The sequence below is a fragment of the Euprymna scolopes genome, chromosome 33, assembly GCF_053919585.1.
Source record: "Euprymna scolopes isolate OS-2025 chromosome 33, ASM5391958v1, whole genome shotgun sequence".
NCBI lineage: Eukaryota > Metazoa > Mollusca > Cephalopoda > Sepiida > Sepiolidae > Euprymna > Euprymna scolopes.
Window position 1 is genome coordinate 64,060,148 of NC_136514.1, and position 27,351 is coordinate 64,087,498.

Sequence of the window (27,351 nt, forward strand, 5' to 3'; positions counted from 1 at the left end):
ATAGCGATTTAATTTTGCCTATTTACAATAAAACATGCGGCTATGGCATGTCTGCGAGCGGTAGATGACTTTTCGGATGCATGTGTTTTAGGTCTGTTCATATAAATACTCGACAGGGAAGTTCTAATTGATGATGTTGCATATTTTTAAACCAATAAGAGAAAAGAATTATCTTTACCATGGAATTTGAACAAAACGTGTGCCTTTCCAATAAAAAATTAGAACATCTTGAAGTTCAGACTTTCTAGTACAAAAATAAATCAAAATAGAAACTTCATTAAAAAGGTAAATAATAGCCAATATATTTACTTCTTTTGTGTTCTTTTGAAAAGAATTTGTTAAGAACTTTTTACGTGCACATCGATAAAAATGATAGCGAGAACCCATATTTGATTGTTTTTTGAGTGTCGTCTGTCACAAGAGCGACGTGCGATGCTGTTATGTAAATTCATAACAAAACATTTGTTTAGAAAATGGCTTACAACAATGAGGTATACATTTTTTTATTTTTAATCATTTAAAACTTTTTAATCATTTACAACTTTACTTTTAATTATTTAAAAAATTTTATTTTTAATTATTTAAAAAACCTCATATTTTTGGTAATGCTCTATCTTAGCATTGGAAAAAGTTTTTTTCCAAAAAATATTCAATTCAAACAAAAACTTGAATAGGAGAAAGTTTATTTGTATAATAATAAATGAAAAACACGTTTAAACGGGATAGGAATGTTTAATACAACAAATAAGATATCCAAAAATGTTATTTTTTAAACATATTTATATTATAATCTGTCACTGCTAATTAATAAATACTGAAAATTTCATTAAAATTGGTTGATTTCTTAAAGTTTGGTAAATTTTTAAGGGGGGGGGGGTCTGCAACTCTAAAACAGAGTCCAAACTGAAATGCTTTATTTAGAAACCTATTGTTAACATGAGGAAGAGAGGGTATTTTGTAACGATTCTGTATTTTCACCTAACAATTTAATAAAAAAACAATTTGATAAAAAAAACAATTTGATAAAAAAACAATTTAATAAAAAAACAATTTAATAAAAAAAAGATATCATAAAACTTCAATTTAACTTGAAAATAATATTACAAAACTAGCACTGTAATTTTGTTTTATTTCGTAAAAAAATTGCTTTTGTTTAATTATGATTTAAACGGCTTCACTGAATACTTTTCTTATTAAGTAAAAAACGCTTTTAAAATACACAAACCACTTATCCAATTAAGTAAAAGAATAACATCTCGCCTCTGATAACATTTATTGGGTTTGTTTTACAAAGGTACAAAAAAGTGGTCAAAAAACAAATATATCACAAATACATGTTACCAAAGGTGAAATAAGTTTACCTACCTCGATAAATTTTTGATGTTGTAAATGTTTATTCTGTTTGAAAAACAAGTAATGTTGAGCATTACATGAAAACAAGAAAAATGTCTCTTGAAATTTTTGAAGTCTCAACAATGAGTTAAAAATAAAAAAAATTATACAAAAGTGGTAGAAACTCACTTGATAATTGTCACGGCAACTTAAAGGCGTTAAAATGAAATTTAATTTCATATATATTATATGCATTTGAATAGAACTGACTTATGGCAAAACATCCAGCGAATCATGCAATTTTTTGATACTTTGAATGGTCATAACCCCAGTTCTAATGGACCAATTTTAAAAACTAAAAATAATATTTCTTGTTTTTTTATGCGCTTTTCAATAATGCTAGACTTGAGTTTATTCGATGTAAAGAAAAAAAATGGTGTGGTATTGCTACTTCTCCATCACATACATTCAGATAAGACAAAGGAGAAGAAGCGTTTAGAAAAACTAACCAAGGCAGTAGCTAGGGGATAATCATAGAAGTAGCTAAGCTGAACCTACAACACAAGGCAAGCAAGCATTATGAAGATCAACTGTTTTTGTTTTTTTTGTTTTTGTTTTTTTTACATGGAGGTCACCACTTATCAAGGCCCGGAAGCCACTCGGGGATAAGAGTCATTGCATGTACAGTAATCAATGGGATAATATTGTAGTAATCGTTAGTATTGAAGATTTGATAAAGTGTCTTACTTAAGGGGGCGGTTTGTCAGGAATTTGTTTATGTTGGACAAGCTAAGGAAAGTATCCAACAAAACTGTAAATTCTAATGCAGGTGAGCATAAGAAAGTTTCTTGGCATGACCCAGATAGGTACATTTGAAAAGTCAAGCACAGGGATGAACATGTCTTGGAATCAATTTTAATGATTTCCAAAACAAGTGTTCCTTTTACAGCAAGAGTCACTGATCCCTGAAGTTCTTTTGAGACATTAAGATTGAGCAGGTCAGTTGGTTGAAGGATACATGGTTCATATGTTAAATTTATGGTTTGGCGTCTTGATTTGTAGTAATTGGATGCCAACAATGGTTAAAAGAAACCTATGTGTTTCAGAGGCAGGAATGATAGGGATAGCTCAACAGAAGGAAGTTTACGGTGATAAGACTATCACAAGTCGCCAACTCATTCTCATTTTCCAACAGCATTTGAAAATGTATATTAAACTGGAGAAGGACATAATCTCTGATAATGGCAAGTGGAAGTTCCACAATTATGTAAACTAGGACCAAGTGTTGATTAAGCATAAGGATTTTAGGCTACAAAATGAACATAAACTTGACCATAGTAGTGTAAGCTCTCTTTATGTTATATAGTCACGGTACCAAACATATTACATAGCTGGAGGGGAATATCAAAGAAGTTTCATACCTTTATCGTCTGGAGGGCATCTGCTGTGTACTGTGATAATGTAATACGTACAAACACATTAGACGTCACCAATGAGATATACTGGAACTTGTTAATGCATGATTTTGAGGGACCACCATTTATATTTTTTGTTTATATAAATTTATTCCAGATTATCAGTGTTCCTCAGGGGTCTGTAAATTTGTTTCTACATACTTATTTTCGTCCAGCTCTGTTTCCAAGGCTTCGAAGCTTGTATGAATGTACATCTGCACAGTTTGTCGACAACTTCTAGACTCTTTAACTCTTATCATATTTGGACTTTTAACTTTCATCTATTATGTTTGAATTTTTTAAGTATTATAAATTTCGCTAACATGCTAGAGAAATGTTTCGTAATTTTCCATCCCATTGTCAATTTTCATATCGTACGCCTCTCAATACATACCTTCGTCAACAAGGGACCATTTCATATCTTCCTAAGACCCATATTTGATTCGCCTTTTAATTCTAGACTAATATGCTTCGATGCTGTTTGTGCAAACTTTGGTTACAGGGTCAACAAAATTTTCAGAATGGTTGACTATCCAGTGTACGCAGCCACGATTTCTTGAATTGGCTAAATTGGAGTAGCTCCACCACTGGTCTGTGTAAATTGTTGAACATTCTGAAATTACCCACTCCAATTTTCTTGCCGAGCAGTCCGGGATTCACTGCAGAACTCCTTTTTTTTTTTTTTGGTTTGGTCATAAAAGCCTACAACCCATATCTGACTGGTCACTTGGCCAACATTTTTTCATTTAAACAATAGACTTTCATCTATTTGCACAACATGTCCCGGACCCCCTAGCATTTCCCTGTCTTTCATCATTTTACTGGAGCATACATCCCGGCAATATTCATACCACTGAACACACGTTTTTTTTTTTAATGCCAATGACATTCGCCGAGCCTGTAATGAGAGTTTCTTTTACAAAGTCGAACATTTGCAAAATTGTTGAAATTGTCAATTTTACGTGTTTGAAAAATGTACCACTCCGTAAAGATATGGTACTTTTGAAACTGCAACCTCTCCAGCAAAGATTGTCAAGTTTTTGCTCTGCCATATGTCCACAGGGGCATGTTATGGCCATATGAGCAAATCTTGCTTTGGGCTATTAAATGTTTCTAATGGGCATATTCTATTGGTGTTTCATTCAGTTTCTTCGTTAATTCCCATCTTGCGTTTCCGGAGGTAGCGATAATTTCTTAATTAGCACATGTTCACAATGGAAAAAGCAAAAATAAAAAACAAAAAGGGGCAATAAAAAAAAAAAGTCAGTTATTAACATCCGTGTTTGGACAATAATTCACCTCTGTGTTTAGAAAATAGAAAAAAAAACAAAAAAAAACAAAAAAAAATGGGAGACTGATTTACCAGAACGTTGTAACTATAAAACCTGAGCACCTCTTTCAAATGTTGAAATAATGATTTTTTTTTTCCTAATTTTTTTTATAATCTGGTTAATTAATGTCTAATCAATAATCCAGTAAAAAAAAATTCAAACTTATCAGTATACAAATCACGCACAGGGTGATGGTCGTACAACTCTAGGTGTATCAGAATTTTGGGGCAAGTCACCATTGCAAACATTTGATTAAATATACTCTCCATGTCTAATATGAAAATGTAATTTCAAACCCTAATTTTTATTTCAATAAAATGAGCAAAGACCAAATTTTAAAATCATAAAATGTCTAATTGAAAAATATACATTTTTTTTTTTTCATCGGTTTTCTTTAAAAAAGATTTCACGAAAATCAACAAATTTAACTTCATCAAAATCTAATAAATATATATAACTGCCAAAACATCACTTACCTGTTCAAAATTACTAACCTATGGGTGCTTCTATTCTTCATGTATAATAATTTGTCCATATTTATATTATATTCCATGTATTTTTTTGAATAAAAGGTTTTTTAAACCAAGAGTCATGAAAAAACGTCTTTTCAACAATTGTTTATCCGCCATTAGCGAAAACCAGATGGTCATCGGTTTGTGATTTGTTATATATGGAAGCATCAAAGTGATAAAAATAATTATTTATGCCATGCAGCCTTATCTCCCTTTTGTATTTTTGACATATTTCATTTCAACTACAAAGTGGTCAGTATGTGCTACCATATTTGCAAAATAATAACATTTCATTCATGGATTTTAGCCGATTACTAAAAATTTGTTCTATCAAATTTCCAATTTTTTTTAATTCTTGTAAAGAAATACATGAATTTTTGATTTAATATCTTCTTTATCGAATGAATTTTTGATTTAATATCTTCTTTATCGAGTGAATTTTTTCTTACATATCTAAAAAAAAGAAAACATTGAATGAAATAGAAAAAATTGTCGTCAGCGTCCAATATTTACTTGATAATCTAAGCATAACATAAGCTTCCACTGAAAAAAAAAATAAATAAATAAAATAAAATCAATGTGGTTTTAAAAAAAAAAAAAAGGTTTTACATTGTGGACTTTACAGATAAATTTAAAAAAAACACTTCTTTTTTTTGTTTTAAATTAGAATATTTTATTTATTAATCTTTTATCTTCAATTTGTGATATATAAAACTTTGGTATGTAAATTAATTATTTAAATTTTAATAGACATTTCAAAATGGGGGGGGTAAAAAAAAAAAAAGTTTGTCTAAAATATTATATTTTGGTTTATTGGAAAGAGCATAAAATTTCACATTGACCCTGAAAATATCGTAAAAATAGAACCAATAGAAAAATTTTGATAGATTTTTAACTTTTTAAAATTGAAAAATATTTAACTCGTAAAATTCAATTGATTTCATTATGTAAAAAAAAAATGGCTGTATGAAGGCGCGCCGGCACTTTGTAAACACTGTTTTTTAAAAAATAATATTTCTATTATTTTTTTAACAACTTCATTGTGGAAGTATATTCCATAAAAGAAAATAAACAACCCACTTTAAAAAGAGAAATTACGAATTTTTTTTTATATTTTACTCTCAGTTTTGTGTTAGGGGTGTCAAAAATTCACCCAAAATTCTGATACACCTAGAACAACTCCACCTAATTAAAAAAAAAAAAAAAAAAAGTCAACTTCTTTACTTGCCAATTTAACAAAACATTGGGTGGTTGCTTGTACAGTTTAATCAAGAAATTAAAAAATGAAAATATTAAAGAAAACAGTTATATTGTACGTACCTGTTATGGAATGAAGTTTCAAAAAATAAAAATTCACTTAATTTGATTAAGTTTCATATCTCGCCATCTTGCGCACAAGAAGGGGGTGCGCTAAGGGAGATAACTCCATCACCGCTTAAAGTTTGTCAAAATTTGACGAGATTATTTTGAAACATGGGCAGAAAAAATACCTACATAAATATTTCAGTTTTTTTTTTTTTTCCCACTTTTTTACAAAGTTTCTATGTCCTTTTTCAGCCCCTTTTTTTTATTTTGTCCTTTGTTAATCACTTTTTCGTTTAAAATGAAACCCCCTCCTCAAAATTTGATTCTCCTATGTAAAAAAAAAAACGAGAACTTCATTCCATAACGAGTACGTACAATGTAACTTTTTTCAATATATTCATTTTTAATGTTTTGATTAAACTGTACAAGTACCCATTAGGTACTTATGCACTTATGTTAGCGTGCTAAAATAATATTTAGAAAGCCATTCATAAAATGGGAAGGAGTTTTACAACTATTCTGTACTTTTACCTAACAATTTCATAAAAAAAGATGTCGTAAAACTCGAATTTTACTTTTTAAAAATAATAATCAATCAAAGTAATATTTCACGGAAATAAATGTTATGCATTTTAAAACAAGGCAAATCACTCGAATAAAAATTAATCTCTAAATAGAAAAAAGTTTCATTCGTTCAAGGAAAAAGCGGGCACTTAAACGCACAGGAAAAGTGATGGTGATGATAAAGTGACATAATGGGAGGAGGTGGGATTTCAAGTGTATTTATGGAAAATGAATAACTGAATAAACAACCAGTTGTTTTTTGTCTCCTGTTAGAATCAACATGTAGTATGTATTCTGCTCTCGGCCAGAGAAGGAGAAATGATAATAACTTTTTTAATCTCAATTCGAAGAGATTCCTTAAGGAGCTAGAGTTTCTCTAAATGTTTCAGAAATTTCGTGAAAAATATTGAATAATTTGACCCCCTGTCTTTCCAAGCTTATAACTACTCTAAAAATATAATTCAACCCCTAATTTTTTTTTTTTCAATTAAAGGAGCAAGGACCAAGGTTTCGTTTTAAAAAAATACAAACAACGTGTTTTAAAAAAAAAAAAAAAAAGAAAAAAAGAAAAGGTTTTAAACTTCGGACTTTGCAGGTAAATTTTAAAAAAAAAACTTCTTTTTTGTTTGAAATTAGAATATATTATTTATCGATCCTTCTATCTTCAATTTGTGATATATAAAACATTTGTACATAAATTAATTATTTAAGACATTTCAAAATAGAGAGGGGGCGTGAATTAAAAAAAAAAACGTTTGTCTAAAATATTATATTCGGTTTATTGGAAAAAGCATGAAATTTCACATTGACCCTGAAAATATCGTAAAAATAGAATCAATAAAAAAATTGAAAAATACTGAACTCGTAAAATTCAATTAATTTCATCATTGTTTTTTAAAAAATAAAAAAAATAATATTTCTATTACTTTTTATACAACTTTAATAGTTTATTTTGGAAGTATAATCCATAAAGAAAATAAACAACTCACTTTTAAAAGAGAAATTACGAGTTTTTTTTATATTTTATTCGCAGTTTCGTGTTAGGGGTGTCAAAAATTCCTACAAAAATTCTGATACACCTAGAGTTTCTCCTCAAAATCAATATTCGACCTTATGCCTAACTTTGCCTTTATTGGGAGGCAACTAAAAACAACAAACGTTATTAGACTTCATTTGAGTTGAGAACCATGCCACCAATCAATACACACGCATAGTTACAACTATTTTTGCGTAAAGAGATTGTTTTGGTTTTTCTTCAAACACCAATGTTCTACCCGGAATAGTGGTAATAAAAAGATCGAATAATCGAAACTAAATTATTAGAAAATCTTAAAATCATTCGCCAATTTCTTTTTATCTGATCAAACTTCCTTGAAAAAAATTAGTTTTATTAACTATTATTTGTTATTCATTAAATCTCCCCCCCCACACACACTTAAAAAAAATTAAAATAAATATAGTTAAAAAAAAAAAAAAAAAAATACACATCAACATCTATTTCTATTCTCGTGTAGTCAAAAAGAAAAGTATGGCCAATGAGGAAAGAGAGAGAGAGAGAGAATAAAAAAATTGGCTAATTGTGACTATCCACCAGCCTCTCTCCTGGCAAGCGCGACTATTTGTTGAGCAGGCCTTCTTTATGTCATAGCAAATCAACAAGACGAATAGTATTTATTAGTATTCAGGCATAGAAATGGCAATCAAGTCTAAGTTTACAACACCAGCTCTCCTACTGCGCGTGGCTTGTTAAAGGCAGCCGCGTTATTGCAATGTGCACGGCTTGGCAGAGTAGCAAGCTATCAAGCAAGCCAGCTATAAAAGAAGGACAACTCAGCAAAAAATAGCTGACAATTTATCAGGCGGATTAAAGTCCAATACAGAAGACAAATAGTATAACGTTTCAGATAAATCTACTACTAAACATATTCGTGACACAAAAAATAAATAAGAAAACGAAATAAAACTTAATTTAAAAAGTCATTGTTATTAAAAGGAGATAATAATTTTAATTTTCATTCAAGAAATCCTTTTCTTTTTTTTTTTCTCCCATAGACATATTGAGTATTGCCTAGTCAGCGGGAGTGGAAGGCAGGAAGATTGGAGAACAAATACTCGAACAAGAAATAGCGCTTATTGTATAACAACAAAGCGGTACAACAAAAACATGGCAAAGACCTTGGCATTTGATAATATTAGAATTAGTTCTATTAATTCATACTTTCTCATAAAGGCAAACAATAAAAAAAAAAATTCTAAATATGTAGTCTATAATTTCTGGTATAATAAGGTCAGTTGCTAATGGTATTTGTAGCATTTAAGCAAACAGTATTATCTCCCCTTGATTTATTGGATTTTTTTTTTTTCAATTAAAATTGTGGAAAAAAAAAAAAGTCAGATTAAACTTAATCACCGAAGTGATTTTTATATGATGGTAAGAACTTCTAAATGGGCATTTTTCTCCTAAAAATCGTTGTTTATTTCACATCCATTTAATAAAAGATCCAATTATTAAAAGGGAACAAAACGCAAAACACGCAGTTCAATGTGTGTGTGTGTGTGTGTGTGTGTGTTTTTAAACGATTAATTTAAAAACGCGTGATAAGAGTAAGATTAAAATAAAATTATCTAATCTTCCAACAAGTAAATCATGATCTCATTTAATAACATTTAAAATAATAAGTAAAACTTTAATTAGCAACAAAATCGCTTTCTGTGTTCACATCTGCAACAGTGTATGTAATAATAAAATTGCATATAAAAAAAATGGCCGCTCATAAAAGTTTGTCAAAAATCATCCAACCATCGAATATATTTAAATTATTTTAATCGTTGTTGATAGTTTTGTAAATAATCATATTGTAAATTTAACAAACTCGTTGATTTTCGTTTCTTATAGAAAATTAGACTTTTAATAGCACCTGCAAAAACGCTTTTGTGTGTGTGTGTGTGTGTGTGTGTGTGTCGGCGTGTGGCGTCTTTTTACAGTGTAAACAAAGTTTCAAATCACGAAAAACAAAACTGTTTTCCAAAACAATGAGAAAAAGAACTTGATATAATCCATCAATTCAAACTGAAACTGAAAAGTAAACATTCAAACTACCAAAACAGGAGTTTTCTCTACATCAAAAATACATTTATTTTAGTGGTTAAAAGGGGCTCATTATTAAAAAATAAAAATATTGATGCCACATTTTGATGTGTAAATGGTTTAAACCAGCAGAAATTTTGAGAGCTCAGAAAATGAAAGGAGATATTTTGGTTTGTTTATGTCAAAAATATCAATCGATAAACAAGTTTCCACAAGGCTATATTTTTATTTCTAAATTTAAAAAAAAAACTGCAGAAATACCTCAAAGTATTTTAACTCTAAAAAGACTTTTTGAGTTATTTCTGTAGTTTACATGCTGAAACCAATTCTTAACATGGAAAAGGTGGTTTCGTTACTTTCGGTACTAGTACACTTATTGATCCGTGCTAAAATAACATTATTTAGAAAGCCATTCTTAACATAAGGGGGGTGTTTTGTACCTATTCTGTGCTTTAACCTTACAATTTAATAACAGATATAAAACTTTAATTAAACTTGAAAATACTATTTTAAAAAGTAGCGAGGATCAATAAGTGCATTAGCATCGTACTTTCATCTAACAACTTAATATACAGTAATATCAAATGCATGGGTTGTAAAAAACTTGGAAATACTATTTAAAAAATAAATACGTAAATAGCACGGTAACAGTGTATAAGCACTGTACTTTTCGCGTTTAAAAAATGTAATTTAATGCTTAATGCTAAGAAAGCTTTTAAAAACAATTTTATATGTGTTTGCGATCAAAGTAAGTCTTATCCGAGTCAAACACAGGTCAGTTTTTAATGCAAAAAAAAAAAAATAAAATAAAATAAAAAAAGGTACTAGTGCAGAGAGTGATCCGTGCTGAAATAACGTTATTATTTAAAAAGCCATTCTTAACCTGGGGAGGGGGTTTTGTACCTATTCTATACTTCAACCTTACAATTGAATAAAAAAAAAAAAAAAAACGTTAATTAAACTTGGAAATACGATTAAAAAAACATAGCGCGGATCACTCTCTGCAGTGCACTAGCAGCAATAAAAAGTATCACTTCGGATAAAAATAAAATAAAAGTTGACAGCGTCTAGAAATATTACTCTTTTACTGATCGAGAACAGAACAGATACTACATTTTAAGACAAGTCCAAAAATTCCAAAGTTGTTAAAATTAAGATATACCTTAAAACATTTGAACAAATACTTTTAAAAAATGTGCCGTCGCATTCTTTAAAAGTACTGTTGCAAATCAGTTTTGTAAATTATCAAACGCCAGGTTATATTCTTTTTTTTATTATTAAATTTAGTCAACGAAAGTTTTAAACGCTAACTTTCGTTCGAAATGCATTTCCGCATAAAAATATATACAAGCATGGCAAAGTTTCCAACAGGAACATTTGAAGGTAAACGACAATGGATAGTTCAACTTTGCACACGATTTCAATTGAACTAATATTTAAGCGCCAACAACATTCGTTTTAAACAAACATTTAAAGGGTGAAAAAAAAAGGGGATCAAATTAGTGAATTTAGTTTCGCATTCAAAAGCGAAGATACTACTATCCTCCCTTTTTATACGACTCAATGACTGGAAATACATTGGACGTGAATAACAAACTTGATTTAAAAACGTTTTAAATTGTTTCTAGACTTGTTCTTATTCATTTAGAGGCAACTCATCTGAAGAGATTGGTATTAGGAAGTTCCTTGGTAGTATTTTTGTAGAAATAACTAGTGCTGCTGCTTTTTAAATAATAATACAAACTACTATAACATGAGGAGAAGCTTTTTTTCATTTCATTTATTGAATGAATGTTGGTCGCGTGCAAATACTGGTACACAAAATAAGCCATTTGATGAGACCTAACTCAAATTCTGGCGCGTACATGTTCGTAGAAAATGTGATGAAATGAAGAAAAATATCAGGCTGTACAAAATAAAAGAAAAAAAAAAAAATCATCACAAACCTTCAAATCTTGTGCGTCCGCCATTTTAGATCCAAGTGATTTTTTTTTTGTTACCGGAAGTTAGTCTCGTTCTGGTCTTGCAAGGGCAAGATGGCGGCCTCTAGAGGTGAGTCTACACGATCCGAATCATACTTATTTATCTTGATCTTTCTTGTTCTCCTAATCCATTTGGTACACTCCCTGTCTACTTTATCGAGAAAATTCGATTCTTTTAAATTGTTACTGCATATGTTGTTTAAATATTGAAAAGCCATCATTCTATTCTAGATGAAAAATGTAAGCAGTCCAGTCAGTACACACAGACACACGTCTTTATTCCCATCTTTAACTATTTTGTTTTGTTTAGAAGTAATACTTACAAACTTTATTCTTCGGACATATTCGTTATTTAACATGAGCATACAATTTATTTGAAGAATTGATAATTTAAAATCTAAGATAGCTATTTATACTAATGCTGTTTAGTTTTAGACAATTCGTCGGGCATCAACGTTTGTAGAGGTTTGAAAAACTAACGAAAACATTGCAAATGTTTTGAAAAAAAAATCTGAAAACCTTTGAAATTTACTGTTTTTATCATCGGTTTTTGTGTCTGGATTATTATATACAACTTTTTTTCTTTTTTTTACAATGGAAATAGTTTGTATAATCTGCAAATGCAGAAGAATCGATTTGACATTGGAATACGACTGACACCAGTTTCTAACTGTTTCTATTTGTCCTTTCCTTTGCTGGAAACGTTTAAACTTTTCTCTATTTGGTTCTTCTTGCGATAATCCTGATTTTATTTTGTGTACTCCTTCTACGATTATCATATTATCTATAAAGATTTAAATCTTGAATTGGTTCAGTTGTACTATTGACAAATATCATCTCACCTTTCCTGCTTTCTTTTTGTTATTTTTGTTTCCTTTTTTCACGTATTTTGTGTAGAAATGAGGTAAATTTTTACGCCGTGCCCCAACGTATTATAAACACCCCAACATTCCCATGTTAAGAACGACTTTCGGAATAAACATCCCCCCAACATCGAAAGCCGGTCTTAACATGGGGTGGTTGGGGGTGTTTACTACGCTGGGGCAGGTCGTGAAAAAATACCGAAAAAAATTGGTAAATTTGTAGATTAACACCCTTTCTTCTCCCCTCCCCAAAAAGTAGTCTACTTTTTAGACGATACGTGTGAACCTTGAAAAACTTGTGAGTTGGAGATCAGTTTCAGACATAAATTTAACGTAAAATAACCCCATATTGTTGGGCCATTTGAACTTTTGGGGGTAGTTAACCAAAATTAGTATTTCAATTTGATTACTCTTTGTTGTAATGTAGAAACATTAGAGTTTGTTGATTCTTAGGACACAACCTGTTCCATACATATTACTTGTACTAAAGAGTCTCTCGCCCTCCACGGATGAAGGTGGCATACTTAAATATTTTGAAGCCAGTTTACTTAGCAATGGTAAGGTCTCCTGTGTCTTTGTCCACCACTGAAATGGATCATCACTTCTCGTGAGTAGTGATAAATCTACATAATGATCAAGTTCTTTTGTGAACTTATGAATAAGGGATTTACTTATTTCGAGTTTAGATGGTGCGTTTTGTACTTCTCTTGTACTTGCAGTTCCACTCTCCAGTCTCCAGGTGTAATTCGGCCTCTACTTGCTTTAAGTTTTGATTTATTATTGTAGGATTATTTGAAGCAAATTCATCAAACAAGTTTGACTGGTGCAACCAGATCAGGCTGTCGGAAGATGACTCCCTGACATAACTGCACCTACATTAATACCTTTCTGTTTTTGTTTTTCCTTTTAATTTTGCACAACTAATGCATGTTCTGCAAAGCCTAAAACAAAAATAGCCCCCTCCCTTCCTTTTTTTTTGTACCCCCACTTCCCTACTGGCTTCCTAATTTAAAACATTAAAACCAAAGTAATAAAAACAACTGAAGTAAAATTCATGAATAAATGTGAACAACCTGAAGTATACTACCCCCACTTTTTTTTTTTTTTTTTTGCTTTGTCGGTAGGGCATGAGAATAAGCCAACTGTCCCTCTGCAGAGGGTAAAAATCCCTCAATGGGGCAACCAGTTAGCCGTAGGTTGCTACTCATAATGCCTTAGGACATGATCCTGGTGATTGAGCTAACCTAGACCTGGGTAGATAGAAGTCTAGGCACCGCAACACATCTCTTCGGCCCTTACTTCAGCTAGACAGGCAGTCGGAGAGACCCGATCCAACCAATCGGCCAGTCACACCAAGCCCTAGCACTTACACCTAAAGTACCAACTACCATAAAAAAGAATGAAACTCAAAGGTATTCCAACTTTTTTTTTTCCCCCACTACCAAAATAGGCAAACCAAGTAAGTGCTAGAAGGCAGTGGCAAGGGTCAATCAACTGGAAAGACCAGAACTCAACACTCCATCTGAACATATGTATTTTTGAGGACATAATGAACAGGAAAAAAAATGCTTGAGAACTTCTTACCAAAAGAGTATATTCTCCACATTGCCCCGACATGATCAAAGCGAATGGGTTTCCCCTTTACGATGCCTTAATTTTGGACTCTGAGGTGGGTAGGGAGCGTGGTTGATGAAAAATAAATCCCAAAATACATGGCTGATAAAAACAAATGCATCTCCCTCAAAACCCTTAAAAGAAACCATTCCTCTGACTCTGACCTCTCAAGCTCAGATGAGGAGCAAAAATCCAAAACTAGGAAAACCGTTCTAAATATAAACTTCCCACGATTCTTAGTTATCGAATTAATCGAAAATAAAAAAATTGGAAACTTATCACCTTTTCTAATAGAAAAGATATCTACAAAAAGTAAACTAAAAATAATTAAAAACAAAAACGGAAATCAATTAGTTGAAGTAACCAATCTTAGAGATGCTTCTTTACTCAAAATGAAGAATTTCCACTACAAGTGCAAAGTCTTTCCCCATAAAACACTAAACACTTCGAAAGGAGTAGTTCGAAGTTATGAGCTATCATTAGCAACTGAAGAAGAAATAAAAACCGAATTAGAAAAACAAGGAGTAATCAACCACATCCGCATAAACATAAAAAGAAACAATAAAATAATAACCACCAACACATACATATTAACGTTTAACAAACCAACAATACCTAAGGAAATAAATATTGGTTACCTAAATGTAAAAGTAGAACAATACATCCCAGCTCCAATAAGATGTTTCCATTGACAAAAGTATGGACATCATAAAGAAGGAATGTAAAGGAATGAAAACATGTGGAAAATGCGGCAACAGAGAACTAAAATATGTAAAACATATAAAAAAGAAATAATGGATGTAAAGTACAAAATAAAACTTTGCCAGAAGCCAGAAAAATAGTTGATACGTACTTGAAAGACAACACATATGCTGAGACGACAAAAAGACAACGCCAACATAATGAAATACATGATCAATATAAGGAACTGATAAACAAACTGATTACATTAAACATTAAAGAATGATCAGAATTTCAAAATGGCCTAAAAGAAAAATACTCAAATCTGGGAAACAAAAATAACAAATCCAAACAAAGTAATATTCCATGTACAACAGAAACAGTAAAAAAAAATATCACAGAAACCAACAAAACAACCACCAGAAATTAATAAAAATATAGCAATGATAAAACAGCAAATAAAGAACATTCCAGAAAAGTAGAAAACCAAACAATAGACACTCAAAATAGATTCCAAATTCTAGAAAAAATGGAAACCGAAAACACCCTAGATCAAAAAAAAAAAGAAAACAAACACAAGTAATCATGAGGGGAAAAAAATGAATAAAAAGCCAAAACAGCAACATCCCAAGCAAGACCCAGATCGACGTCCAGATCCAAACAAAAAAAAAGAAAAAACCCAGCAAAACACTTCACCAAGGATACAAACTCTGCCGAAAGACAAACCGTCTACCTATAAAGAGATGGAAATAGAGGAAAATTAAATAACCTCATGGATAAAAATAAAACCCAACAAATCATCCAATGGAATTGTCGTGGAATAAAATCTAATTATAACAAACTTCTTATACTTATTTCACTCTTCAACCCAGCCATTGTCTGCTTACAAGAAACCTTCCTACAAAACAATAAGCCTTTCAAAACCCCAAACTATGAACAATACAACTATTTCCATAACACAGGCCTTCGTGGTAATGGAGGCACCTTAATTCTTGTAAGGAATAACATACCTCAAAGCAATTTCTCTGTCAAAACAAATCTCCAAGCAATTACAACTCAAGTCACATTACACAAAACAATCACAATATGCTCAATATACCTCCCCCCTCATGAACCAATAAATGAACTAGAAAATTTAATAAAACAAATACCCTCACCGTTACTTTAACTGCCACAGTACATTATGGGGATGCGAAGTCACAAACTCAAAAGGAAACAAAATTGAACAACTAATTAACAAAAATGACTTGTGCCTTCTCAATCAAAAAAATCCCACATACTTAAATCCAACAAACGCATCAACTAGTGCCATTGATCTTACCATGTGCGATCCATCAATCTTCTTAGATTATACATGGAACACTTACGAAGAACCATGTGGAAGTGATCACTACCCTATTATAATCAAATACAGTAACTCCATCCAAAACCACATACCCAGATGGAACACAAAGCCAACTGGGCCAAATTCAAAGAACTTTGTTCACTAAAATTAACAGAACACCAAATCCAAACAATGGAAGAATTCACGGAAGTACTCATAACAATGCATACCCAAAAATTCTCCTCCTGGAAAAACAAAAAAAAACATGGTTCAATCCAGAATGTAAAGCTGCTATTAGACAGAGAAAGACAGCCTTAAGAAAATTTAAAAAACAACGAACAACTTAATAGAATACAAATACCAAAGAGCTAAAACTCGAAAAACGATTAAAGAATCCAAAAGAACCTGCTGGCAACAATTTGTCAACAAAATAAACATCACCACTAAACCCAAAACTGTCTGGAAAATGATTAGGAAAATATCTGGAAAATATAATTCGAACCCAATCAAACACCTCCTCACAAATAAACAGAAAATAACCGATAAAAAAGATATTGCCAACACACTAGATAAAACCTTTGCTGAAAATTCATTATCAAAGCACTACAATAAACAATTTCAAATACGTAAGAAACATGAAGAAAAGTACAAAATAAACTTTAACTCCAAAAACCAAGAGTCTTACAATGAAATCTTCTCACTCAATGAACTAGAAACCGCCATAGAAAAATCCCATAACTCGGCTGTAGGACCAGATGAAGTGCACTACAGCTTCCTTACAGAAATTCCGCCCAAATCATTAAAACTCCTCAAAATTTATAATTAAATATGGGAAACAAAAGATTTTCCAAATTCATGGAAACAAGCAACAATAATACCGATACGCAAATTGGGGAAAAAACACATCAAACCCAGAAAACTCTCACCAGCTGCCTATGCAAAACATTTGAAAGAATGATCAACTACCGTCTCATATGGTATTTAGATGACAACAAAATAATTTCTAAAACCCAATGTGGATACCAAAAAAATCGAGGATGTATAGACCGGATCACTTACCTCGAAAATTATGTCAGAGAAGCTTTCATCAATAAGGAACACATAACATCTGTTTTTTTTTTATCTTGAAAAAGCATATGAAACTACTTGGAAACACGGTATCATAAAAGATCTCCACAACATTGGACTAAGAGGTAGACTACCCGAATTCATAAAAAACTTTTGTGACAGACAGATCTTTCCAAGTTTACTTAGACTCGACTTTATCAGACCCACAAAATCAAGGAGTGCCCCAAGGCAGCATATTGTCAACAACTCTCTTTAACATAAAAATCAATAACATTATAAAAGAACTCTCCTCTAATATACATAGCTCCTTATACCTAGATAACTGCTCAATCAGCTACAGATGAAAATACACTCACACTATCGAAATCTACAACACAACATAAATAAAATTAATAAATGGACAACAAAAAATGGTTTCAAATTCTCCAAAACTAAAACAAAATGCATCCATTTCTGTAATCAACGCAAACTCCAGCCTGACCCAACCTTACAGATTGAAGGCGAAAAAATTCCATTCGTAAACAAACACAAACACCTAGGAATCATTTTTGACAAAAAATAAAACTTCATTCAACACATCAATTATATAAAAACCAAATGTAATAAAGCGTTACAACTCCTGCGAGTCATCGCCCATACAGACTGGAGAGCTGACAAAAACGCACTACTCAAACTATATAGAGCACTAATCAGATCGAAAATAGATTATATATCAATCCACCAGAAAGTCATATCTAACCCTCCAGACAATATGCTACTCCGGACTAAGACTAGCACTAGGAGCGTATCAAACCTCCCCTGTAGAAAGCCTCTATGCAGAAGCACATGAAACCCCTCCAATGCTTAGAAACCAAAACCTTGGTCTAAAGTACTACACAAAACTAACAGCCAACCCCACAAACACAACACACAATAGTACTTTAAATCCAAAGCGTAAACACCTTTTTGACCAAAAAGAAAATTCAATAAAAAGTTTTGGACTCAGAATAAAACCAATCTCCAAAGAAGCCAATCTACCCATAACCAAAATTCATGAAACTGTCCTACTCCAAAGCTCTCCCTGGAAAATCGTAACCCCTAACATCAATCAAATTAAGTAAACATGAAAAGTAACATACTCATCCAATAACTTATCATGATGACCGCAATAAAATCAAAGAAAAGTATCCAAACCACGCACACATCTATACAGATGGGTCTAAACAAAATAATGCAACAGCCAGTGCAGCAATACTCAATAAATCAATCAAAAAACAATCACACCTCCCAAAAGAAACATCAATCTTCAGTGCTGAAATACATGCTCTAATCCTAGCTCTCCATCTACCCCCCAATAATAAAAAATCTAAATTTATAATCCTTTCAGACTCCCAATCTACTCTAAAAGTGATTAAAAATTAAAAGATGGACAACCCCCTAATTGCAAAACTACTCCAAAAATTAACTGAATTAAACAGTAAAAAAGAAATCATTTTCTGCTGGATACCAAGCCATTCCGGTATTAAATGTAATTCATTTTTATTCAGCAGCAAAAACCGCTTTAACTCTCCCAATCAATGCAAATTTCAAAATTCCATACATAGATCTAAAAAGACGTATCAACACATACATAGCAGAGAAATGGCAAACTTACTGGAATGAATATCCTAACAACAAACTTCACGAAATAATGCCAAAAATTAATAACACAAACAAAATACGTAACTAAAGTTTAATTATGTATAAAACAGCCTAACTACGTCAAGTCCGTTATATTTTTTTTTTACTTTATATAGTCACAGTAAGGCCCAAAGTCCACTCAAGGATAAGCGTTAATGGGTACTGTAATGGAAATATAATTTATTTTAGACGACAGCTCTTCAAGAACCTATTCACATTGGACTTGAAAACAACTACGTCATAGTCAGCCGGGAAGCAGTTCTATGGTATGGTGTTCCACAAACGAGCAGTTCTATGAAAAAAAACTCTGTTCATGGGATTTTTGTTTCAATTTAGACACAGATAGAGAGTAAGAGAAATTGCTGATAGCTGTTGCAGCTAGTTGGGTGTTTGCTGAAAATAAAAAATAACGGTAGAGCAGAGGAAGCTGGCAATGTCTCTTCTAAGACAAAAGCTGCAAAGAAGAGAAAAGAACATCACCCACCAGATGCTAAAATCGATTTTGTACCATGTTGAAACCAGAGAGGATGCTCTGAGCAGCTCCCAGATGTGGCAACAGTACTCCATCTTAGGATGTACTTGGCTCTTATACAGGTAGAAGATTGCATCAATAGTGAGATGTCTACTAGAGTGATAGAATGATCCAACCATTTTCCCAGTGATCTTGGCAACAGATTTGATGTATGTGTTCCATTTCAAATTAGGAGTGAAGGTCAATCCCAGAAGTTTGTCAAAACATTGTGCTTCCCCAAGACAAGAGTCATTCATTTCAATTGGAGTCAGGTGATGATGAAAAGAGAGAAGCTTGTTTTTTTTTATGCATTTTCTCCATTGCACTACATGCTCAAGGCCAGAAGAGAGAGAATATAAGGAATCTTGGTCATTTTCGGCCTTTGAAGTGTTATAGATGATGGTGTCTATGAATAATCTAAAAATATGATTTTGGGAGATCGTTGATGATCAGAAAGAGAGTTGGGCTCATGAGGGATGCCAGTGTTGATACTATGAGTTTCTGATTTCTGCTCATCAACTACTACTCATATAAACCCATCAGAGAAATGATTTAATAATTGAAAAGCTATTTCCAGTTATTCTATAGCAGGAAATCTTGTGAAGTAGACCTTTGTGCCATACCTTATCAAAAGCCTTTGATGTCAAGAGCAATAGCCCTAGAAATAAAGCCCCCCCCCTTCTGTCAAGAGATTCACAAATCCGGTGTTAGATTACAGTAAGCACATCAGCTGTAGATCCAGCAGAATGGAAACTATATTGCATGTCACTAAGTAGGTTATTTTTGCTGAGATGGTTGACCATTTTTCTATTTATCACAGATTTCAGTATCTAGAAAAATGCATTCTGGTTCGCAAAAGATGCCTAGGTAACTTTGTTGACATTCCCCTCTAGAGAATCAATTAGCAATAAACTAACCCTTTCTCAGGGTGAACCTCCTAGAACTGCACAGAACCAGAAATGTATGTCTGTCAATAAAGAACAAGTCATTTAATCCACAAGGGTAGGATGCTGTCATTCTGTCAGCCATAAGTCCTCACACCTGTATTTTTGAGTGTTGTCTGCATTCTAGAGGAATGAATTTTACCAAATCCCTTATCCTCTATGCCACCTGTTCTTGCAGACTATCTATTGGTGACACTCAAATTATAATTGTGAATTACTTAGAACCTCTACTCAGTCATGGCTGATGGAACAAGAGCATCCTACCCCTGTGAATTAAATAAAATGCTCAATTCGAAATTTCATGCAGGTTCCTAAGTTTGACAAGATACACTTGAAGATGGTTGGAAGTTACATCGATCAAAGCATGCAAATAATACTCAAGATGAGAACTGCAGTGCGAATAATTCCAACTGATTTGTTTCTCATTTTGTAACTGGATTTCGCCTTAGCTAAATAAAACTCAATAAAAACAAATAAAACTTAATGTTTACTGTTGGTTTGAGTTTTGTTCTATTTATCATACTTTAATGAGAAAAACATTCATTTTTATTGTCTTTTATCTTTTTTCTTTGCCTTTTAGTTCTTAGTTTAAAAGGCCAATTTAGTTTGCTGTCTTTGGCAACTAAAAGAGTCCCCTTACTGTACCAAAGTCAGCCGTTATGGACAAAAAACACAGACAAAAAAGAAAAGAAAAATCAGTTAAGGTAAGTCAAACTTTTAAAAAAATTCTTAGTAATATTTACTTTTTTTGTGGGTTAAAGAAAAAAGGTCTATTTTAAAATTGGCAAGCCATGATTTTCAAAAAACAGTTTCTCATCATTTTATACACTGATTAGATTTTGACAGAATTTTTAATTTCACTAGTTTATAAACATTTCGTTAAGATTTAACCAAATTTCTGAATGGCAAAGTCATAACCAGGGCTATGACAACAGCATATTCTTTTCATTGTTTTGACTCTCTAGTATATATCCGACACAGACACTGTTAATCAACCAAGAACCACATCACTCTATATAAAAGCATATAAGATATCAAAGGATACGCACTCGAGAGTCAAAACAATGAAAAGAATATGCTGTAGTCCCAGCCCTAATCATAAAAGCACATGTAATCGCCTAAACACAAAAATTTGATTTTATTATTTAAAAAAAAATATTTTAATTATAAAAATAAAGGTGGATTTGATGAGAAAAAGTTCCAATTATAAAAAAAATAATTTTCTTAATTTTGATAAATGAAAACAAATTAATCCTCCATTCAAAAAAAAATTTCCATCCAACCTAAAATATAATGGGTGATAAAGGGTTTAATTTCCAATTTCAAAATCAGAAACCATCACAAAATTATTTTTTTGCCTTTTAACAATTTTGTAATTTTGTGATCTCATGCTAGAATTTTGTTAACAACATGCTTCAACACTTTATCAAAAACCGAACTTTTTTTGAAAGAAAGATAGAATTGCACTTAATTTTTCTCTCATAAGAGAAAATGTGATAGTTCCAAGTTGAGGATTAACCTTTGAATTTTTAAGCTTTTGAGAATATCTGTTCAGATTTGTCTTAATGATAATGATTTTCAAAATGATAAGCTCATCTCTTTCTCTTCTTAAAAATGTTTACACGTGCCTGGCTCACTTCAACATATGTAAATTTAATTGATACAAACAAAGAAGGAGAGACTTAATCTTAATAATTACTGATAATAAAAACTAAAGGATAGAATTTCTTTCACGTTTAATATAAAAGCAAAAATATTCCCTAAAGTAAAACAAAAAAGGGAGTGGGAGAGTAAGTTTTGTCTTTTTTATTGATTAGTTTTGTTTCAATGATTTTAAGTAATAAATAAAAATTAAATTTCAAAGCTTGCTAGTTCCAAATATGGCTTAATTATATTCATGTGGCATATCTGATTAGCTTTCCTAAGATCAGGAGTTTAACCCTGATAACAGATTTTCCTAGCTATATCCTATATGAACCTTGGAATTGTAAGTAAAAGAATTAACATTTTATTTTTTAAAGTAAACTTTTGTCCCAGCACTTTCTTTTTCATTTTTTTTATTCAATCCAAACATGGTGATGTAAGGGGATATTGTGTTTAACGGCCAGATTTATAGGGACATCCTAAGTGGAGAGTTGTGCAGTAAAATGCTTGTTCACTATTTAAATCTTTGCATGTTGATACAGTTGGGAAAACAGAGAGTAGGGAAAAAGTTTTAAATGTAACTGGTCCAAAGCTATTAAGCTATAAGAACAATAGCATTTGAAGACTTCTGCAGTAAAGGTGTAATATTTTGCTGCAGGTTGGTCAGGGGTATTGACATTTAAAAGGGTACAAGTGTAGTTAGTTTATCAGAGCACATTTTGTCAAAGTAGTTATAAAACAAGCACAGAAATGCAACATCATGGTTATGGAACACAGTAAATGATGTTGCAACCTATTATGTTAATGACTTTGTCTTGCACTCTGTCTAAAAGAAAATAGACTAGTGGTTGGTGCATCAGATTGGATGTGTCACAATACTACATGCCTTGGCGATTGGTGACTTTATGAGATATAGGATACTGGCAGATGTGAAAAGTTTTCTAGTTTGGTAAAGTAATCCAGCTTTTTTGCAGCAGACTTGGCAGTATCTTCTAAATGTTTATTCCAATTTTCTTGTGTGTAAATGTTAGGTTGAGGAACTTAATTCTTTGGAAGGGTGCTATCAGCGATGGTAATTGATGGTTCACGAGGTTTGTTATAAGAGCTTTGTCTTAGTAGCATTGAATGTAACCATTTATTTTTATGGTCTTGAATTTTTGCAATGAAAACTAATTATTCATATTATTTGGATTCTTCAGATTACTGTTCTCATCTTGAATGTTTTTTTTTAAAAACATTTCGGTCGATGTAACCTCCAGCCTTCTTCAGGTCTATTTTGTCGAACTTGGGGAATTAATTCACAAGGTAGCATAGTCTCGTCTGTCAGCCATGACTGGGTAGAAATTCCCAAGTAATTCGCAATTGTATTTTTTGGGTGGCTTGCATTGAAGATTGAATCTTCAATCTCTAGGAATATAACTTTTACATTTGAATTTAACCAAGTACTCTATCCACTATGCCATGAGACACTAACATGTAGTAAGGTTGCTACTTTTTCCTTCTTGTCCTTCATGACTGTCAGGTTTAATAGCTTCGTTTTCTAGGTACAAAACTATAGCAATTGCATCATCATAGTGGATGAGTATGACTTACAGGGTGACCCAAAAGAAACGGGACCCAACTCTAATTAGACCTTGTTTCGTAGTGTTTTGTCCAAATGAAATGAAACTTTGGTCATAACTAGTTTATTATATTCAAAACACTAGGGTCTTTGGCCTTTTTTTTCGCCGTTCTACAGCATATGTTTAGCTTTTGTTTTTTTTGAGTCACTCTGTATTTTCAACTGTTGTTTCTGGTATACATTCGCAGGACTTCCTACTATATTCAGTATCCAGCATTTTACAGATGGTCCAGAGGAGATATTTGCACACTCCATTATGTCACATGGTATTGTAGTCGTGCCCCCTGCAGAACATTACAAAGAAAAACTAATTCACCTTTGTACTTGCAGTTTAGAAGTAGATTACAACTTATTGAAAATCAAATCTGTCCTTCAAAAGAAAGGAATATTTGAACACAAATGCTAAATATTTGTTTAGGAAATTAAACAATATTGTTAAACAGAACAGTTTGTTATATTAAAATAAAAATAATTAAGAAATAATAATTATTAATGTCATTCAAAAAATCAGTATGCAAATTAGTTAGCTTTAACATATACATAAGATTATATAAAAACGATGGTGTATCTATTGTGAACAGAACTTGAAAAAAGCTATTTGGATTTTACTGTTAATACTAGAAATGGACATAACATTTTGCATTTATTCATTGAGATAAAAACCTGTTTTTGATATCATTCTCATCATGCTAAATCATCAGTACACAAATAATGTTTTGCTGATTTTTGCAACAAGTTATTTTAAAAATAAGATCCTTTAAATGAAATATCTTAAATGCATAAAAATTGCTTTTTGAAAAGTGAAACTTGTGAATTTGTGATGATAATTGCTCATCCAAGAAAATTTTTATTTCTTTTGACAGTGTTGTTCCTGTTTGCAACCAGAGTTCAGCCACCCCAGCTCCTGTTAAACGTCAAAGGTATTCACCGTTTCAGAATCCAAGTGATAAAGTTGATTTTGTTCTGGCAAGACTTGATGATTTGTTAAACTGGGGAAGAAAAGTAAGTTTTTTCCACATTTATTATTTTTTTACCTTCACAAACAAAATATCCAACAACAGATATAAGTAGAATCATACCATTCATTTTGTTTGGGTAAAAATTATTAATTCCATGAAAAGAATTATTATTGAACCATACAAAAACACCTGCTGATAATGGTAAAGACTTCAATATTTTTTTTCCCCATGTGTCACTATTTTTATTTATTTATTTTTTTAGTCAGTGTCTGATAATTTTTACTGATTTGTCTGACCCCCGACAAGAAAAAAGTGGCACTAAATAAATCGAAGATACCTAAAAGAATGTGTGATGTTGATTTACCTTATTTCTGGAGTAGATGGACTCTTCCAGAGACTATGAATAGTTACTACAAAGTATCATAGCAATCATAACCACAGATTTTCTTTAACAGATTATTCTGTACTTCTGTAAGTACTCTCTTGCAAATATACTAATGTGTTGTCTTAATTATTATTGTAACCTTCAAGGTCACAGTACTGGCAACTGTTGCACAACACTGGCGACAAGGAATTCAAACTTATTTTGACACAAAAATAACTCTGCACACAACACTGGCAATGAAAACTGATTTATGACGACATACAGCATAACCATTACTCCAGTGTCAGGAAGTAGGCAAGAAAACATTGTTCTGAGTAGGTTGGAAATTTAAGATGCTCGACCACAAAGAAAAAAAAAGAGTGAAAAGGTCTGATTTTTTAATTAGAAATACGAAAAAGAAACAATAAAACTGTGGCCATTTTGTTTTAATTTTTATTTTTTATTACTAAAATAAAATTTTGCTGCCATAGTTTGTTTTTCAACTTCAATTTTATTTGTGAAAATTCTAATCATAGCTCCAAATAAATCTGAATATTTAAGTACTAGTGAAACAGACACAGGGATGCAACATTGCAGTAATGAGAGAGGGAGCTTGGCTGACAGTGTGGGACCTATTCAATTGAGACTCTTTATTGGGCCCCATTTAAGAGTGAGAGACAAGTATTAGATGCCCAGATGTCGCAACAATACTCCATGCATGAGAGAATTATGGCTTTTTAAAGATATATAGAATGCTCTCTGGTTTGAGTAATTTTCTAGTAGCCTTGGTAATATCTTCAATGTATTTGTTTCAGTTCATGTTGTCTGTTAATATTAGGCTGGGGAATTTAAGATAAGCTCTCAAGTAGGGTGTTATTTGTCATGGCAATAGTTGGTTGAGGTTTCTTCATAGTTGTTAAAGAAACTAAGTTTAGACTTAGTAGCATTAAATCTTACCAATCATTTATGACCACATCCCATAACAGATTGAAAGTCATTTTCTAGAGTTTTTGCCATTGCTTTGAATATGTGTACATTCATTTTTCCCTCATTTCTATTATAAAGCATGGTGTCCTCAGCAAATATAACCATCTAGGATACAATTTTATTAGGGAGATCATTTATGAATATCAGGAATAATAAAGGCCCAAGGATCGACCCCCTGGGGCAAACCTGCATTAATATCATGTTGTCTAGATTTATAGCCATTGAAAACAATACTGGTACAACAAAGACAATTTTCTAGCTATCAGGGAAGAAAGACATGGCTAGTCTTTGTTGAAGAGGACAGGGGGTAGCTCGGTAGAGCATTTCTAGTATGGCAAGGATGAGATCAGACCCTCATGCCTTGCAGGTGTATAGATTTTTTTTATGATATATATATAATGAGAAGGTGTGAATTTCCGATCTATGAGTGGCTTCTGTCCACAAGGAGAAATTCTAGAGGGACTGATTTGAGGAGTCTAAGGTAGAGTTGGAGGAGAACCACTGAGCAAGAAAATCAACTTTCTCAATTGCCATGCAAACAATCTCATGGTTGTTTGATAATGGAGAAATTGTTGATTGTCGATTATTCACAACACCATTGTAAATTTTCCAGAAATCATGAGTTTCTATTTTTTGTAACTCTTGACTACTTTGGTATGCCTTGTGGTATTGCCTTGTAAGAGTGAAATAGCTGCAGCCAACTCTTAGAATTATTTCTAGCTTTTATAAACTTTGGTCTATTTGTACTTGTGGCACAATGCATGCTGCTTTTTCGCACTGGCTGCTGCACAAGTTGAAGTGAATCATTGGGGAGAGTGGGGTTTGTTAAAATACTTCCATGTGGGAATGTGTACTTCAATGCCTGCTTTGCATCATTCAGTGGTCTCATTGGCACACTGTTCAGCAGGAACAGGAAAGAATGGTAGTCTCTGATGTGGTCTGATTGATGGCTTGACAAGATGCTTTTTGTAAATGTCATTTTTAGCAATGGCTCCTCAACTTGGAGTTGAGAACTTAATGTGATGTCAACTAATATGTGGTGTGATTGGCATTCCCAAGTGACCCATGAGCATTTGTCGCACAATCCTCTTTTTAACTAAGAAAATTAAATAAATAAGAAAAAAGTGACTGTCTTGTATTGCAATCTTGAAAATAATTTCAGGAAACAAGGAAAGTAACTCAACAATAATTCAAACTTGCAAGATTTTTGTCATAATTTCTACAAATTATCATTTATCGCTTAATGATTATCTTAGTTAAAAATAAGACTACTTATCAGTTTATGTGATTTTTGGAATATGATATTTTTATTTTGTCACGGGTATGTTTATCCTACAGATTTTATTTTATGTTTGTTTTTATTAATATAGGAGGAATTCTGGACATGTATCGATTTTTGCCTTAATGGTTTTGTAAAGCCCAAACTATCATCAAACAGATTTACTGAAATAAATAATCCGATTCAATAGAGACAACACACATCATAAGAACAAAGTTTACTTTGTTATACAAATATGATTCCAACTGCAATCCTTGATTTCGTC

General features: G+C 32.0%; 2 protein-coding genes across 8 annotated transcripts in view; one reads left to right on the plus strand and one right to left on the minus strand.

The window, feature by feature from the left end:
* LOC145258267 (E3 SUMO-protein ligase PIAS2-like) overlaps window positions 1-11,680 on the minus strand; it is a 319,485-nt gene extending 307,805 nt beyond the window's left edge. For 5 of the 7 annotated variants that reach the window (XM_080116258.1, XM_080116255.1, XM_080116257.1 and 2 more), the window contains exon 1: window positions 11,533-11,680. In XM_080116258.1, the coding sequence (XP_079972384.1) occupies window positions 11,533-11,556 (24 nt within the window). In that variant the 5' untranslated portion in view covers window positions 11,557-11,680. The remainder of the gene's footprint in view (window positions 1-11,532) is intronic. The other 2 variants (XM_080116262.1, XM_080116259.1) reach the window with 1 other exon arrangement.
* The window catches only part of LOC145258269 (NADH-quinone oxidoreductase subunit B 2-like), an 84,438-nt gene continuing 68,177 nt past the window's right edge, over window positions 11,091-27,351 (plus strand). Inside the window, exons 1-3 of the mRNA XM_080116264.1 lie at window positions 11,091-11,638; window positions 20,813-20,936; window positions 24,361-24,499. Coding sequence (XP_079972390.1) covers window positions 11,623-11,638; window positions 20,813-20,936; window positions 24,361-24,499 — 279 coding nt within the window. The 5' untranslated portion in view covers window positions 11,091-11,622. The remainder of the gene's footprint in view (window positions 11,639-20,812; window positions 20,937-24,360; window positions 24,500-27,351) is intronic.